This window comes from Garra rufa, chromosome 23 (genome assembly GCF_049309525.1).
Source record: "Garra rufa chromosome 23, GarRuf1.0, whole genome shotgun sequence".
Taxonomy (NCBI): Eukaryota; Metazoa; Chordata; class Actinopteri; order Cypriniformes; family Cyprinidae; genus Garra; species Garra rufa.
This window is the reverse complement of record NC_133383.1, coordinates 31,361,026-31,377,673: the sequence shown is the minus strand read 5'-3', so window position 1 is coordinate 31,377,673 and position 16,648 is coordinate 31,361,026. Positions and strand designations below refer to the sequence as shown.

Here is a 16,648-nt window from a genome sequence, read left to right as displayed (position 1 = left end):
CATTTCACAATTTTTATTATTTTTGAGGAATACTGTATCAGTTTTTTTAGTGACTGAGATGAATTAATGCATGTTCACATTTATTCTAGAACTAAAGTAACATCTTACAATTTCTCTCCAAATTGGGACAGGAGATATTTTAATCAATAAATGAGGGGGAAAAGTAACAGATATTTTCTTGTCAATTAAAAAGTAACAAGCGTTACTTTACTAGTTACTTTTGAAAAAGTAATTATTACGTAACTTGCGTTACTTGTATTGTTTAGGCTAAATGGTGCCAAAATGCTCAATGTTCCTTTGAATAAAACCGTCTGCTAAAGGAATAGCTAAAGCTAAAGCGTGGAGGTCTTTGTAAATTGACCATAGGCTATATGCTATATATTTTACCTAAACACCATCTGAAGTTCATCTGAAGTTGATGTCTTGTCTTGTGCGCGTTCCCTCTTCAAATTTCGTCAGAGAAATCCCGCTGCAGAGAGAGCGCGGTCACGTGACCCGAAACGATTACGTCACTCGCGGTTCAGAGTTGAAAGTCAAGGAAAGCAGAAGCATGGCGTCTTTAGTGAGGTGCAGAGTCCTGTTTCAGGCTTTCCGATCGCAAATAAACATTGTCAACGGCGTGTGCAGATCGGACAATGTTTTGAATATATTTCAAACAAAGAGAGCGCATTGTGCGCGTAATGCTTTCAACGCAGGTGTGCGACTGTACAGCTCCGACGTTAAGTCTGCAGATGACCTTATCGTTAGATACTTGGACGGTGATGACTCAGGTAGAAGACAAGATACAGTGATTGATCACAGAGTTTGTGTATCGCATTCTTGTACGTGTTGTGGCTTCATATGCATTGCAGACACGTACTCTGCAGACTCTCATAATGCCCCATTGTTTTAACAGTTTCAGTGCCCTGTTACTGCAAGAAAGTATCAGTCATTTTTTAAATAAGTGCCTGAGTTTAGGATTTCAAGTCCGCTCAATACCCTTTTTAACCTATAAGTTGTCATGTCACTCATGAGTTTTCATATTTTTTTCTTACAATTTGTTGTAGTTATAACTGGTTTTGTATTTTTAGGAATTGTTGTTTTGGGGATCAATCGCCCTCAATCTAGAAATGCCATCAGCAAAAATCTTGTTACGATGGTGAGTATTTTTACAATGTTGCTTGTCATAAATGTAACAGTTAATCACAATTGACCATATGCATGGATTACTTCCCAGCAGGCACAGGATGTCAACATGACGTCCGATTGACGTTGTACCCCAACGACGTAGGGGCGTTGCATTTTGTTTGGAAATGAAAATTGGGTTGACGTCAGAACCCTACGGTGACGCATTGCTGAAACACATTTTTTTTTTCCTACCCAGCTATGTCGTTATAACGAGATCTTTTCTCATTAAAACAAGATATTTTCTCATTAAAACGAGATCTTTTCTCGAAATAACAAGATCTTTTCTCATTAAAACAAGATCTTTTCTCATAATAACAAGATCTTTTCTCATTAAAACGACATCTTTTCTCGTAATAACGAGATCTTTTCTCATTAAAACGACATCTTTTCTCATTAAAACGACATCTTTTCTCGTAAAAGCGAGATCTTTTCTCATTAAAACGACATCTTTTCTCGTAAAAGCGAGATCTTTCCTCGTAAAAGCGAGATCTTTTCTCATTAAAACGAGATCTTTTCTCGTAATAACGAGATCTTTTCTCGTAATAACAGGATCTTTTCTCATTAAACGAGATATTTTCTCTTTAAAACGACATCTTTTCTCGTAATAACGAGATCTTTTCCCATTAAAACGAGATCTTTTCTCTTTAAAAACGAGATCTTTTCTCAAATAACGAGATCTTTCCTCATTAAAACGAGATCTTTTCTCATTAAAACGAGATCTTTTCTCGTAATAGCGAGATCTTTTCTCATTAAAACGAGATCTTTTCTCAAATAACGAGATCTTTTCTCGTAATAACGAGATCTTTTCTCATTAAACGAGATCTTTTCTCATTAAACGAGATCTTTTCTCATTAAACAAGATCTTTTCTCTTTAAAACGACATCTTTTCTTGTAATAACGAGATCTTTTCTCATTAAAACAAGATCTTTTCTCGAAATAACGAGATCTTTTCTCATTAAAACGAGATCTTTTCTCGTAATAACGGGATATTTTCTCATTAAACGAGATATTTTCTCTTTAAAACGACATCTTTTCTTGTAATAACGAGATCTTTTCCCATTAAAACGAGATCTTTTCTCTTTAAAAACGACATCTTTTCTCAAATAACGAGATCTTTTCTCATTAAAACGAGATCTTTTCTCATTAAAACGAGATCTTTTCTCGTAATAGCGAGATCTTTTCTCATTAAAACGAGATCTTTTCTCAAATAACGAGATCTTTTCTCATTAAAACGAGATCTTTTCTCAAATAACGAGATCTTTTCTCATTAAAACGAGATCTTTTCTCGTAATAGCGAGATCTTTTCTCATTAAAACGAGATCTTTTCTCGTAATAACGAGATCTTTTCTCATTAAACGAGATCTTTTCTCATTAAACGAGATCTTTTCTCTTTAAAACGACATCTTTTCTCGTAATAACGAGATCTTTTCTTATTAAAACAAGATCTTTTCTCGAAATAACGAGATCTTTTCTCATTAAAACGAGATCTTTTCTCGTAATAGCGAGATCTTTTCTCATTAAAACGAGATCTTTTCTCGTAATAACGAGATCTTTTCTCATTAAAACGTCATCTTTTCTCGTAACAGCGAGATCTTTTCTCATTAAAACGAGATCTTTTCTCGTAATAACGGGATCTTTTCTCATTAAACAAGATATTTTCTCTTTAAAAACGACATCTTTTCTCGTAATAACGAGATCTTTTCTCATTAAAACGAGATCTTTTCTCTTTAAAAACGACATCTTTTCTCATTAAAACGAGATCTTTTCTCATTAAAACGAGATCTTTTCTCATTAAAACGAGATCTTTTCTCGTAATAGCGAGATCTTTTCTCATTAAAACGAGATCTTTTCTCATTAAAACGAGATCTTTTCTCAAATAGCGAGATCTTTTCTCATTAAAACGAGATCTTTTCTTATTAAAACGAGATCTTTTCTCAAATAGCGAGATCTTTTCTCATTAAAACGAGATCTTTTCTCATTAAAACGAGATCTTTTCTCATTAAAACGAGATCTTTTCTCATTAAAACGAGATCTTTTCTCGTAATAACGAGATCTTTTCTCATTAAAACGAGATCTTTTCTCGTAATAACGAGATCTTTTCTCATTAAAACGAGATCATTTCTCGTTAAAATGACATCTTTTCTCAAATAACGAGATCTTTTCTCGTAATAGCGAGATCTTTTCTCATTAAAACGAGATCTTTTCTCGTAATAACGAGATCTTTTCTCATTAAACGAGATCTTTTCTCTTTAAAACGAGATCTTTTCTCTTTAAAAACGACATCTTTTCTCAAATAACGAGATCTTTTCTCAAATAACGAGATCTTTTCTCATTAAAACGAGATCTTTTCTCATTAAAACGAGATCTTTTCTCGTAATAGCGAGATCTTTTCTCATTAAAACGAGATCTTTTCTCGTAATAGCGAGATCTTTTCTCATTAAAACGAGATCTTTTCTCGTAATAGCGAGATCTTTTCTCATTAAAACGAGATCTTTTCTCAAATAGCGAGATCTTTTCTCATTAAAACGAGATCTTTTCTCATTAAAACGAGATCTTTTCTCAAATAGCGAGATCTTTTCTCATTAAAACGAGATCTTTTCTCATTAAAACGAGATCTTTTCTCATTAAACCGAGATCTTTTCTCGTAATAACGAGATCTTTTCTCATTAAAACGAGATCTTTTCTCGTAATAACGAGATCTTTTCTCATTAAAACGAGATCATTTCTCGTTAAAATGACATCTTTTCTCGTAATAGCGAGATCTTTTCTCATTAAAACGAGATCTTTTCTCAAATAACGAGATCTTTTCTCGTAATAGCGAGATCTTTTCTCATTAAAACGAGATCTTTTCTCGTAATAGCGAGATCTTTTCTCATTAAAACGAGATCTTTTCTCGTAATAGTGAGATCTTTTCTCGTTAAAATGACATCTTTTCTCGTAATAACGAGATTTTTTCTCATTAAAACGAGATCTTTTCTCTTTAAAACGACATCTTTTCTCGTAATAACGAGATCTTTTCTCATTAAAACAAGATCTTTTCTCGTAATAACGAGATCTTTTCTCATTAAACGAGATCTTTTCTCGTAATAACGAGATCTTTTCTCATTAAACGAGATCTTTTCTCATTAAAACGACATCTTTTCTCGTAATAACGAGATCTTTTCTCATTAAACGAGATCTTTTCTCTTTAAAACGACATCTTTCTCGTAATAGCGAGATCTTTTCTCATTAAAACGAGATCTTTTCTCGTAATAGTGAGATCTTTTCTCGTTAAAATGACATCTTTTCTCGTAATAACGAGATTTTTTCTCATTAAAACGAGATCTTTTCTCTTTAAAACGACATCTTTTCTCGTAATAACGAGATCTTTTCTCATTAAAACAAGATCTTTCTCGTAATAGCGAGATCTTTTCTCATTAAAACGAGATCTTTTCTCGTAATAGTGAGATCTTTTCTCGTTAAAATGACATCTTTTCTCGTAATAACGAGATTTTTTCTCATTAAAACGAGATCTTTTCTCTTTAAAACGACATCTTTTCTCGTAATAGTGAGATCTTTTCTCGTTAAAATGACATCTTTTCTCGTAATAACGAGATTTTTTCTCATTAAAACGAGATCTTTTCTCTTTAAAACGACATCTTTTCTCGTAATAACGAGATCTTTTCTCATTAAAACAAGATCTTTTCTCGTAATAACGAGATCTTTTCTCATTAAACGAGATCTTTTCTCATTAAACGAGATCTTTTCTCGTAATAACGAGATCTTTTCTCGTAATAACGAGATCTTTTCTCATTAAACGAGATCTTTTCTCATTAAAACGAGATCTTTTCTCATTAAAACGAGATCTTTTCTCGTAATAGCGAGATCTTTTCTCATTAAAACTAGATCTTTTCTCAAATAACGAGATCTTTTCTCAAATAACGAGATCTTTTCTCATTAAAACGAGATCTTTTCTCAAATAACGAGATCTTTTCTCAAATAACGAGATCTTTTCTCATTAAAACGAGATCTTTTCTCAAATAACGAGATCTTTTCTCGTAATAGCGAGATCTTTTCTCATTAAAACGAGATCTTTTCTCATTAAACGAGATCTTTTCTCATTAAACAAGATCTTTTCTCTTTAAAACGACATCTTTTCTCGTAAAAACGAGATCTTTTCTCGTAATGAGATCTTTTCTCATTAAAACGAGATCTTTTCTCAAATAATGAGATCTTTTCTCGTAATAGCGAGATCTTTTCTCATTAAAACGAGATCTTTTCTCATTAAAACGAGATCTTTTCTCGTAATAACGAGATCTTTTCTCGTAATAACAAGATCTTTCTCTTTAAAACGACATCTTTTCTCGTAATAACGAGATCTTTTCTCGTAATGAGATCTTTTCTCATTAAAACGAGATCTTTTCTCAAATAATGAGATCTTTTCTCGTAATAGCGAGATCTTTTCTCATTAAAACGAGATCTTTTCTCGTAATAACAAGATCTTTTCTTGTTAAAACTACTTAAATATCTCGTTAAAACGACATAATTTTCTCGTAATAACCACATATTATGTCATAAAAACAGTTTTGCAAAACAAATGAGCTTATTGCTTGAATATTTGTTTAACATGCCTGGGTGGCCTTGATACTTGAGTCTGATTATATATAAATAATATATTCTTATATATATGAGAAATTATTTCTTCAGAATCAAGCCGTGCATCAGGTTGTTGTTCCGGGTTATGTGTAAGCACAATGGTAGGCTACAGATAATGAACTCACACGGGAAAGACTGTACACTACATCTTGTTGGATTTATACGAATTGAATAAATACAATTTAGTTTTTTTGAAGGAGAACTTTCAAGCTGCCTATAGACATTGGTGTGACACCGTTATTGTGACTAATTTGCAGAGTGGTACGTCAGGCGAACATTTATTCTGCATGATGGGACAGACAGTAAAGACAGGCTGAGTTGAAAAAGGGTCTTTTAAGGGCCGCTCACGCACCAATATTAAAGCATAACAAAATACAAAAAAAAAATCTAGCTTTATTTATTTATTTTTTCATTTTTTAAACAGAACGAAATCACCATCATCATAACACGATCAAACCGTGTGTAATTTTTCTTTTATTTATTTCTGTTGGTATTAAAATTTTCTGTAAAATCAAACTTTATTCGTCCAAATAATATTCCAAGCTCAGAGTCGATTATTCAGAAATAACAGGTGTGATATGATCATCTCAAATCCTCTGGGTCTGAGGGCAGTTATTGTAGACAGATTGGAGATTATTCCTAATAAACAAGCCGCTTCAATTGAAACCATTACATTAAAATGATTAAAACAGTGTATTTCTATATAACTTCGACAGCGTGCAGATCCTCTTTTATGCCAGGACTGTGGCGAAGGCAGCGCGGACAAACGCTTAGCTCATATAATATAATCATATCATCTATAACCGGAACATCAGATCATTTTTATGACATTATATGTCGTTTTTACGAGAAAAGATGTCGTTTTAACGACATAGCTGAGTGGGAAAAAAAATATGTGTGTGGCAGCAATGCGTCACTGTACAGTCGTGGCCAAAAGTTTTGAGAATTGCATAAATATTGGAAATTGGAAAAGTTGCTGCTAAGTTGCTAAGTTTTTATAATAGCAATTTGCATATACTCCAGAATGTTATGAAGAGTGATCAGATGAATTGCATAGTCCTTCTTTGCCATGAAAATTAACTTAATCCCGAAAAAAACTTTCCACTGCATTGTTAAGAAGGCTTCAGGGCGTCCAAGAAAGTCCAGCAAGCGCCAGGATGGTCTCCTAAAGAGGATTGAGCTGCGGGATCGGAGTGCCACCAGTGCAGAGCTTGCTCAGGAATGGCAGCAGGCAGGTGTGAGCGCATCTGACGCACAGTGAGGCCAAGAGTTTTGGAAGATGGCCTGGTGTCAAGAAGGGCAGCAAAGAAGCCACTTCTCTCCAAAAAAAACATCAGGGACAGATTGATCTTCTGCAAAAAAGTATGGCGAATGGACTGCTGAGGACTGGGGCAAAGTCATATTCTCCGATGAAGCCTCTTTCCGATTGTTTGGGGCATCTGGAAAAAGTCTTGTCCGGAGAAGAAAAGGTGAGCGCTACCATCAGTCCTGTGTCATGCCAACAGTAAAGCATCCTGAGACCATTCATGTGTGGGGTTGCTTCTCATCCAAGGGAGTGGGCTCACTCACAATTTTTCCCAAAAACACAGCCATGAATAAAGAATGGTACCAAAACACCCTCCAACAGCAACTTCTTCCAACAATCCAACAACAGTTTGGTGAAGAACAATGCATTTTCCAGCACGATGGAGCCATAAGGCAAAAGTGATAACTAAGTGGCTCGGGGACCAAAACGTTGAAATTTTGGGTCCATGGCCTGGAAACTCCCCAGATCTTAATCCCATTGAGAACTTGTGGTCAATCCTCAAGAGGCGGGTGGACAAACAAAAACCCACTAATTCTGACAAACTCCAAGAAGTGATTATGAAAGAATGGGTTGCTATCAGTCAGGATTTGGCCCAGAAGTTGATTGAGAGCATGCCCAGTCCAATTGCAGAGGTCCTGAAAAAGAAGGGCCAACACTGCAAATACTGACTCTTTGCATAAATGTCATGCAATTGTCGATAAAAGCCTTTGAAACGTATGAAGTGCTTGTAATTATATTTCAGTACATCACAGAAACAACTGAAACAAAGATCTAAAAGCAGTTGAGCAGCAAACTTTGTGAAAACTAATATTTGTGTCATTCTCAAAACTTTTGGCCACGACTGTAGAACCCAACGTCAGAACGACGTCTCTTTCCAACACAACCTAAAAGCAACCAAATATCAACGTCTAATGATGTTACAACTTGACGTTGTATGGACATTACCACTATGACGTCAATCAGACGTTGGATTTTGGTCACCTGACGTCACGACCTAAATCTAACCTAATATTAACGTCTTATGACGTTGTGTGTCTGCTGGGTTGTTTAAGACAAGCCAGCTAAGTCATTTCCGGTCAACTGTAGTGTGCCGTAATAGGAGTGTACTTTGCTCGTTTTCTCTACATAATCCATTCACAATTGAAGAAAAGTGTTGTTTATCTAAGGGGACCAAACATCCATGTATACCGTTTCAAGAATGACAAATGCGTGTTTAAAAAAAGGCAAGTAAAACGGCTAAATATGAGTGAGTCATTGCTATGATTGACAGTAAGAACCGGACCAAACATCTGATAATCTGATGTAAAAAAAAAAAAAAAAAAAAACTACAGCAGTAACAAGTTAAATATAGGCTAATTAATAGCGTTTACAGTTCAAGATAAAGCTTAAAAGATGTAGTTATTAAGTTATATAAAATATTTTAAATTCATATTGAGTGCATTATTTATTTCTTATACCATTCTGCCCTCCAAAGGCAAAGCGCAGTAACCACACATTTGGTCAAAATTGAGTTAAGGCATAAAATGGACTTTGTGACAATGGTTTTGTCTTGTGGCAAAGTCTCCTGGTTCAATCTCGTCCCGTTTCAGAGAAACGAGAGCGTCAACATGTTTGACTAGCTGGCGTAAAACTTTAAAGGCATTTTGCTTAGTTTCATTGTTGGCGTACTTACTGCACTTTGCCTTTGGAGCGCAGCATTAATATTTAACTTAAATTTAATTTGTGGTGAACTATATAAAAGTATTTAAATAATTCACCCTTATAGGGTGTTTGTGTCTGAGCTTAATGACTTTCTGCACTTGCTATGCTATATACTTCAGTGCGGTAAAAGTACTACAATTTATTCTACTAGTCATTTTGTAATAAATCGAAAAGCAAGATGTCTTAAACGAGGGAGTTGAAATGGCAGCCAATGATTGATCCGCTGCTGCCATCTTCTGGTTATATGAGTCATTTCATGTCATTTTCATCTTAAAAAGACGTTTTCCGTAAAAAAAAAAAAAAAAAATCATGTCTACTTTATGAATGAAAAGTAAATCTTTGAAGTGAGTTTTATTTCACAGCTGTAGAGTTGAAAAATAATAAAGGCTTTAAAATATTACAAGATTTTAAAAACACGTTCGTGACTTTGAAGGCAAGATACTGATTATCAAGAATACGATTAAGATGTCCTTGAAGACAAGTATCGCCTACCTTAGCCTAAACATGTTATGATAGTGTTTATCTGTCAGCATTTAAATGTCCAACTATGCAGGTCTCCTGGGATTACCAGACTCCACATTTAAATGATATATTGTTAAATAATATGAAACTAAATGTTCATGCCGCTATCATTATTTACGATGTTGCAATTATTATTTTTCTCAGTTTCTGATAAGAACGAGGCAGTAGAGGAGTCTCAAAAGTGTCCACCTATATATATATATAGCACATATAAAATGAGCTTCAGCTGATGTTTACAAGCTCCTTGTGATTATGCAGATTTTAGGTAATATAATCTATTACTTTTAGATTACTTTTAACTCATTTATCACATTTATTTAAATAGGACTATCTTGTACGATAATGATGTAAAAATGCAGAGAGTTAGATGAAAGTGCATTAAACAATATATTACATCAGGGTTTCCCAAACTAGGGTTCGTAAAGGAACTGCAAGGGGGTTGTGTGTTTATTGAAAACCTAAAAATTAATAAATCATTCTAAAACAAAGTCCCTTAGTCTGTGTTTTTAAAATAACAGCTAAAATAAAACACTTTTATTTTTTATTCACCTGCAATGCCATGTGACCATTAATCAACATCAAAGAAACGTAATTATTGAAATATTTATTTTAAAATCTCAGAGAGGAAGAGAAGATGAATAATTTATTACTATTGTGTGAATACTATGTAATTATGTAATCCATAAAAAAGTAACTGTAGTCTGATTACGATTATTTTAAATCAGGAACTTAATTTGTAGCAAAAACACATTTTAAATGGATTCCTCAAAAAAAAGTTATTTAACTCTAATCTATTACAGTTACTGAGAAATATATGTAATTAAATGCAAAACTACACATGCAAAATGCAAAATGACTAAATGTAAAAGTAATTAAATTACAGTTTCTTATGAAAATGTTAACAATATTTTTACTCAGATTTGATTGATTTGCTTCCAAATTTGCATTGACTGCTTTAAAATATAAGACAACAATGTTTTAGGTGTTTAGAACACAGAAGAGCACACTTGTTTTTTTTTTTTTGTTTTTTGTTTTTTTGATACCTGCTTTATTTCCTATTTGGGTTTTTCTGATTTTGTGGTGGCTGTGCTTTAAAATGAAACTATTATAATCTTAATAATCAGTGTTGAGTACTACTGTAAGGTTAACCCTGCCTGCTTTAAATGTAATTAGTTACATTACTATGATAAAGTAATTGAAATAGTTACATTACTTTTTGATTCGATTTTAAATAGGGCAACTTGCGGTCTGTGACCTATTACATTGCCAAAGTGACCTTTCTAACACTGATTAAATATAACTGCTTTAATGTAGCTGCCAGCAACCTAAACCTGAAGCACTACTTTTTAGCACAATGGTAACCTCAAAAACGTCAGCATAACAGAAATGCTTTTAAATGTCAAGCATAGCAGCATTAAACACTTAACAGGTCTTTGCCTTTACTAAAAACACTTTGTCTCAACATTTATTCTCCAGTCCTATGCGAAGCATGCTGGATGATTGAAAAATGTCATATTTAATTAATACAGCTTATTATATAAAAACAAAAAGTTTTCAGTTTAAATGATAGACAATATGGACAATATTTGCAGCTAAATGTTTAATTCAATTAGTAAATTCATTTTAAACTCAAAACCATCTGTGTGGTAACAAGTGTTACAACTTTATTGGATAACAAATGAGAACTAGAACCTACGTAATTTCCCCCCTTTTTATGATTTGTTTTGTTTTTTTCTAGATGTCAGAAGCTGTCGAGTCGTTGAAGACGGACAACAAAGTACGGACTGTAATTTTATGCAGTATGGTTCCTGGAATATTCTGTGCAGGTATTTAGCAACTAATAAATTTAGTATTATTATAATATTATATCCCCATTTATTGATTAAAAGCTCTCCTGTCCCAATGTTGAGAGAAATTGTGAGATGTTACTTTGTTACTTTTAGATCTCACTCACTAAAAAAAAACAGATCCAGTATTCCTCAAATGAATAAAAACTGTGAAATTCAACGCAAACCTGCAATAATTAACTATGTTAAATAATATAAATATCATTTATGTATTTAATCCTATTTTATTAACCGTTGTCTTTGCTGCCGACCTTCGATGATCCAATTCATCCATACTAATAAGCAAAAATTACTCAAGAGAATCTAACATTTGTTTTCCTTTTTTTATTGCTGAAAAGTTGACATTTTTTCTTCTGCGGTCTACTGTACAGATCTGAGTTTACTTTTCTCTAAGGCTTTTGGTGTTAAAAGGCTTTTACATTTGCCAAAAAGTAACGTAACGCATTACTTTCCATAAAAAGCAACTAAGTGACGTAATTGCTTACTTTTTTAGGGAGTAACTCAATATTGTAATGCATTACTTTTAAAAGTAACTTTCTCCCAACACTGATATTAACAGACCAATTTGCATTATCAAGCCGCAAAACAAGCTGTTTTGTACAGCTAAAAATAGCTGGACACGAATGAGAAAAATAAGGTGGATACAAATGTAAATGTGAGACAGCAAAAAATAGCAGTACACATTAAGTTTCATCTGCTGCATGCAAAAAGTTTGGTTTTGACTTGAATTGAGTTCATAGCAAAAAGACATTTGAACACATCTTAAAATCATTTTTTAATGTTCCAGTGAAATATGCACAACATAGTACAGCAGCTTTAAACCATGCTTATTTATTAAACAAGTAAATGGGATAATGGTAAATACATTTTTTTACTATATAAATGTTACATTTTCCAGCATGTGTCCATAGCCAGTGAGTCACCAGATCATCTCATTAAAACTGATCAGTTGTTTCCATTTGTTTGACATGCTTTGTCATTAAATGAAAATCATACAAACGCATTTCTACATTGCAGTGGTGTATAAAGTACCTGAAAGCCATACTTAAGTAAACGTACAGATATCTTAGCAGAAAATGACTTTGGTAGAAGTTAAAGTCACCATTTAGAATATTACTTGAGTAAAAGTCTTAAAGTGTGTGATATATTTATTGTACTTAAGTACAAAAAGTATTTTTTTTAATCTGAAATGTACATAAGTGTTAAAGTACACGTAAAAGCTATTTTTATTTTCGCAATTGCGAGTTTAAATCATCCATTTCTGAAAAAAAAAAAATCTGATAATAAGTTTGAACTGCAATTCTAACATTATTTCTCACAATTGTGAGTTTATATCAACCAATTCTGAGAAAAAAAAGTCAGAATTGCAAGATACAAACTTGCATTTGTGAGGAAAATTATTTCTCACAATTGCGAGTTTATATCATCAATTTCTAAGAAAAAAAAATTTGAATTTAGTTTGTATCATGCAATTCTGGGGGAAAAAAAGCCAGAATTACCTGAAAAGAAGTCAGAATTTTATTTTCAGAGTTTTATAAACTTTGTGTTTGCTCACAAAAACTTTTGTGATGGAAAGAAAGAGGTGAAAGAAAAACTAAATGTCAATGCAAAATAAAACGAACGCAATACTTTTGTGAGATTTTTTTTATACAGTTTTGCAAAATTAAGAAAAAAAAACAGTTTACATCTCGCAATTATGACTGAGACCCTGACTTCTGACTATTTTCTGACTATTCTGGGAAATGTATCGGAGTAAAAGTAAAAGTAGGCTGAAAAATAACTCAAGTAAAGTACAGATACTCCTAAAAAATACTTAAGTATTACTTTGCTACATAACACCACTGCTACATTGTAGTCAGTTCAAAATCCAAGTAAACTTGGCTTTAAAATTTGACAAGCGTACCAGTGTACAGATCAATGGCTATGTGGTTTCTGTTTGATTATTTTCAGTTTGTTTTCAGTGTTTTTCAAAAGAGCAAAAACTTTGCATTTTCGCATGTTTGTCTGAACAGGTGCAGACTTGAAAGAAAGAGCAAAGATGCAGCAGAGTGAAGTAGGACCATTTGTTACTAAAGCGAGAACGCTAATAACAGAACTTGGTAAGTCAAACTATTCCTAAAATGTGACCCTGGACCACAAAACCAGTCATAAGGTTCAATATTTATACGTTTATAAATCTGAAGTATGTTATAAATTATCATCTGAAAGCTGAATAATATGGATGCACTGAATGTTCAGCAACCGAAATTACTCAGCCGAAATTTGGCAAAAAAAGCTGTTTAGTGTCACATCGCATGTCTTCCATGAGAAGAGAAAGGGCTGGTTGTTGCTGGTTACTGTATGATGACTGAAATCACCAAAATTAAACCATTAGTAATAAACTACTGATCGTTATGTTGTCTAATACATGAACCAATTGTATTTATTCTGACAGCGCTGCAGCAGCTCCTTAGCCAGGGTTCAAAGTACAAAGCGCGAGGAAAATCTGTGATGAGAATCATTCATAAATCTGCTGCTGTCAGCAAAAAGTAGTACTGAGGTCTTCTTGCGGGTTTCTGCCAAAATAAATGTCAACATTCATAAATGTTAGTATTGTAATTTTACTGTTGTTCTGTGAAATAAAATAAAGGCAAAAATAATAACAATCATTACAAAAGCTCTATTAATACATTTATTATAACATTCTCCTTTGCTCAGCAAGGCTGCATTTATTTGTACATTAAAAACACATGCCTGATTCAAGAAGGGGTCTCAAAAATGGCCAAAGAATATCATTTTACTAACTTAATCATTTTAAGTTAAATTGTGCTTTGTTAGTGTGCTATAATGTCTACTAGAATGGTAAAAATGTTCAGTGTTGACTAAATATTATTAAATTGTTGTTCTGTAATTGATTTTTTTTTTTTTTGGAAAGCAAGACAAAACTGTAAAAAGCACATTTTGGCTATTTAATTTGTGCAATTGTGAAAAAAAAATGGACAAAATACATTTTGGAAAAACACGAAAAAACCGTAGTCGGTCTTCGGCCCAGTATTTCATTTTATTCGGCTTCAGCTTCGGCCAAGAATTTTCATTTCGTTGCATCCCTACTGAATAAATAAGCTTTCCATTGATGTATGGTTTGTTAGGATAGGACAATATTTGATTGAGGTACAGCTATTTGAAAATCTGGAATCTGAGGGTGCAAAAAAGTCAAAACATTGAGAAAATCTACATCAAAGTTGTCCAGATTAAGTTCTTAGCCATGCAAATTTTCTTATCAAAAATTAAGTTTGATTTATGGTAGGAAATGGACAAAATGTCTTCATGGAACATGATTTTTACTTAATCCTAATGATTTTGACAAAAAAAAGATGGATATTTTTGACCCATGATATGTATTTTTTGCCAATTGCTACAAATATACCTGTGCTACTGGTTTTGTGGTTTCCAGTTATGTAACCAAACAGCAAATATTGCTATGCTAACACCTTGAAAGAATTTAATACACAGTCAAAATTTGCTCAGGGTCACTGTGTAATTGTAAAATGTAAATGTCACTTGCAGAGATGGATGATGTAGTTTACATCTTATTATCTATCATTACTTGGTATTACGGCTCCATTATTTCAGCCTGTGGAAACCCTGCTTTCTAGATATAAACTCAGCCATTAAAAAACAAACAAACACATGTGGATGCATGAGAAGTGTGCAGTTCATTTATTTATTCAAATGTTTTTAGGTACTCTTCCTATGCCAACGATTGCAGCCATTGATGGGGCGGCTCTTGGAGGAGGTCTTGAAATGGCTCTTGCTTGTGACATCCGAGTGGCAGGTAGAACGTGGTTCATCTCATGCATTTATAGGAATAATTTTAATCAAAGCCACTCGTTTCCACTGGAAATCCATGTTAGAGATCCTCAGGTTCATACTGTAGCTCAGCTCTAGTGTGGGATCAACAACCCAAAATCATTTAATGGTTTGAGTCCACTCAATGAAGTTTCTCTTTATGTTTGAGTGTCTCTTAAGTGGATTAGCATATCTTCATTACGCTGTCAGATAACAGATGGCTTCGTTCATGCGTTCTCCTCTGACACCCAGATTTAGATTTGGGAAATCTGTGCATGATGCTATAACAGGTCTCCTGCACTTCTTAGAATCCATTTTCACACCATATGTTTTCACACAAGCCGAGTTTTTTTCAAATGTGGATATTTTAGGTCTATATTCAGTGTAATTGCACAGTGACTCAAAGTTGCTTTAAAAAAATTAAAATGTAGAAATAAACTGGCTTGCCTTTGATTATTTTGACTGGTGTGAAAACAAAATATAACAGTTCATATTTAATGCGCAGAAGAAAAATCTTGTTTGTGAAGTTTGCGAAATGTTTAATGCATGTGGAAGGTGCTTATCAGTTTATTTATCAGTATGTTCTGTTGTTGTTGTTCAGTCTTACATGAAAATATCTAATTATCACCAAAGTATTAATTATTTATAAATAAAAGGTCTTTTAATTGGAGCAAAGTTGAGTATTTGTATTCGGCTGTTTATTACATAGTATGCCTGATTATTTTATCGCTGTTGGCTTGATTTAAAATGTGTGATTTCTAAAGGATTTCACATTTTTCAGGGTGTTTTGAGATTTATCTATTTGAAAACAAATAGGCTTACTGATTCTCCACACTTTGACCTATTTTACAGCCAGCTCTGCTAAAATGGGACTAGTTGAGACTAAATTAGCCATCATCCCAGGCGCAGGTAAGTGCATCTGTCTGTATTTGTACATTACTTCTGAAATCTTCTGAAAGTGAAGAATTGTGTCAAAATTAAGAGAGTTTTTGCTTAGAACAAGCAAAATAATCTGCCAATGGGTTATAAAAAAAATCTTGTTTCAAGCAGAAAGCTAGATTATTTTGCTTACCCTTTAGCAGATTATTTTGCTTGTTTCAAGCCAAAAACTTACTTAATTTGAACTTCTTTTTTTTTTTTTTTTAATTTTTTTTAAACAAGACAATATCCTTCTTGATTTAAGAATGTTTAGATATTTTGGCTGGAAACAAGACAAAAAATCGCAGAAAAGCATTTTTTGCAGTGAGTTGTCCATGTAGACGAGTCATTTAGGCATTCAAATAAATTTATTTTTTTTGGTAAAGTTTAATTGGGAACTTTTTGCACCCCTTTTTATTGAATCAGGATGTAATGTGCATATTGTTAAAGACCTACTTTGGAGCACATCTCGTAATAATAAACTGGGCCAAGTATTTCCAACAGATTTTCCAGGAAAGGGAAAGCAGAACACAATAAAATGATTATTCAAAGGCACGTTTTCTTCAAAAATCCAATGCATGATTTCTTGGAGTTGCTATTTTGTTTTAAAAATAGCTTTGTGTCTAAAGTTAGAATAGCAGCAGAACAGTAAAAATGTCCAGTGTGCTTGTAAGTGATTTTCACAGATTTGTTTGCAGTACACTCTTAAAAATAAAGGTGGTTT

The 16,648-nt window shown here is 33.2% G+C and overlaps 1 protein-coding gene across 1 annotated transcript in view; it reads left to right on the top strand.

Moving 5' to 3' along the window:
- Positions 1–532: 532 nt before the first annotated feature.
- auh (AU RNA binding protein/enoyl-CoA hydratase) overlaps positions 533–16,648 on the top strand; it is a 56,312-nt gene continuing 40,196 nt past the window's right edge. The window contains exons 1-6 of the mRNA XM_073829843.1: positions 533–770; positions 1,071–1,138; positions 11,070–11,157; positions 13,191–13,277; positions 14,900–14,992; positions 15,859–15,915. Of these exons, the coding sequence (XP_073685944.1) occupies positions 551–770; positions 1,071–1,138; positions 11,070–11,157; positions 13,191–13,277; positions 14,900–14,992; positions 15,859–15,915 (613 nt within the window). The 5' untranslated portion in view covers positions 533–550. The remainder of the gene's footprint in view (positions 771–1,070; positions 1,139–11,069; positions 11,158–13,190; positions 13,278–14,899; positions 14,993–15,858; positions 15,916–16,648) is intronic.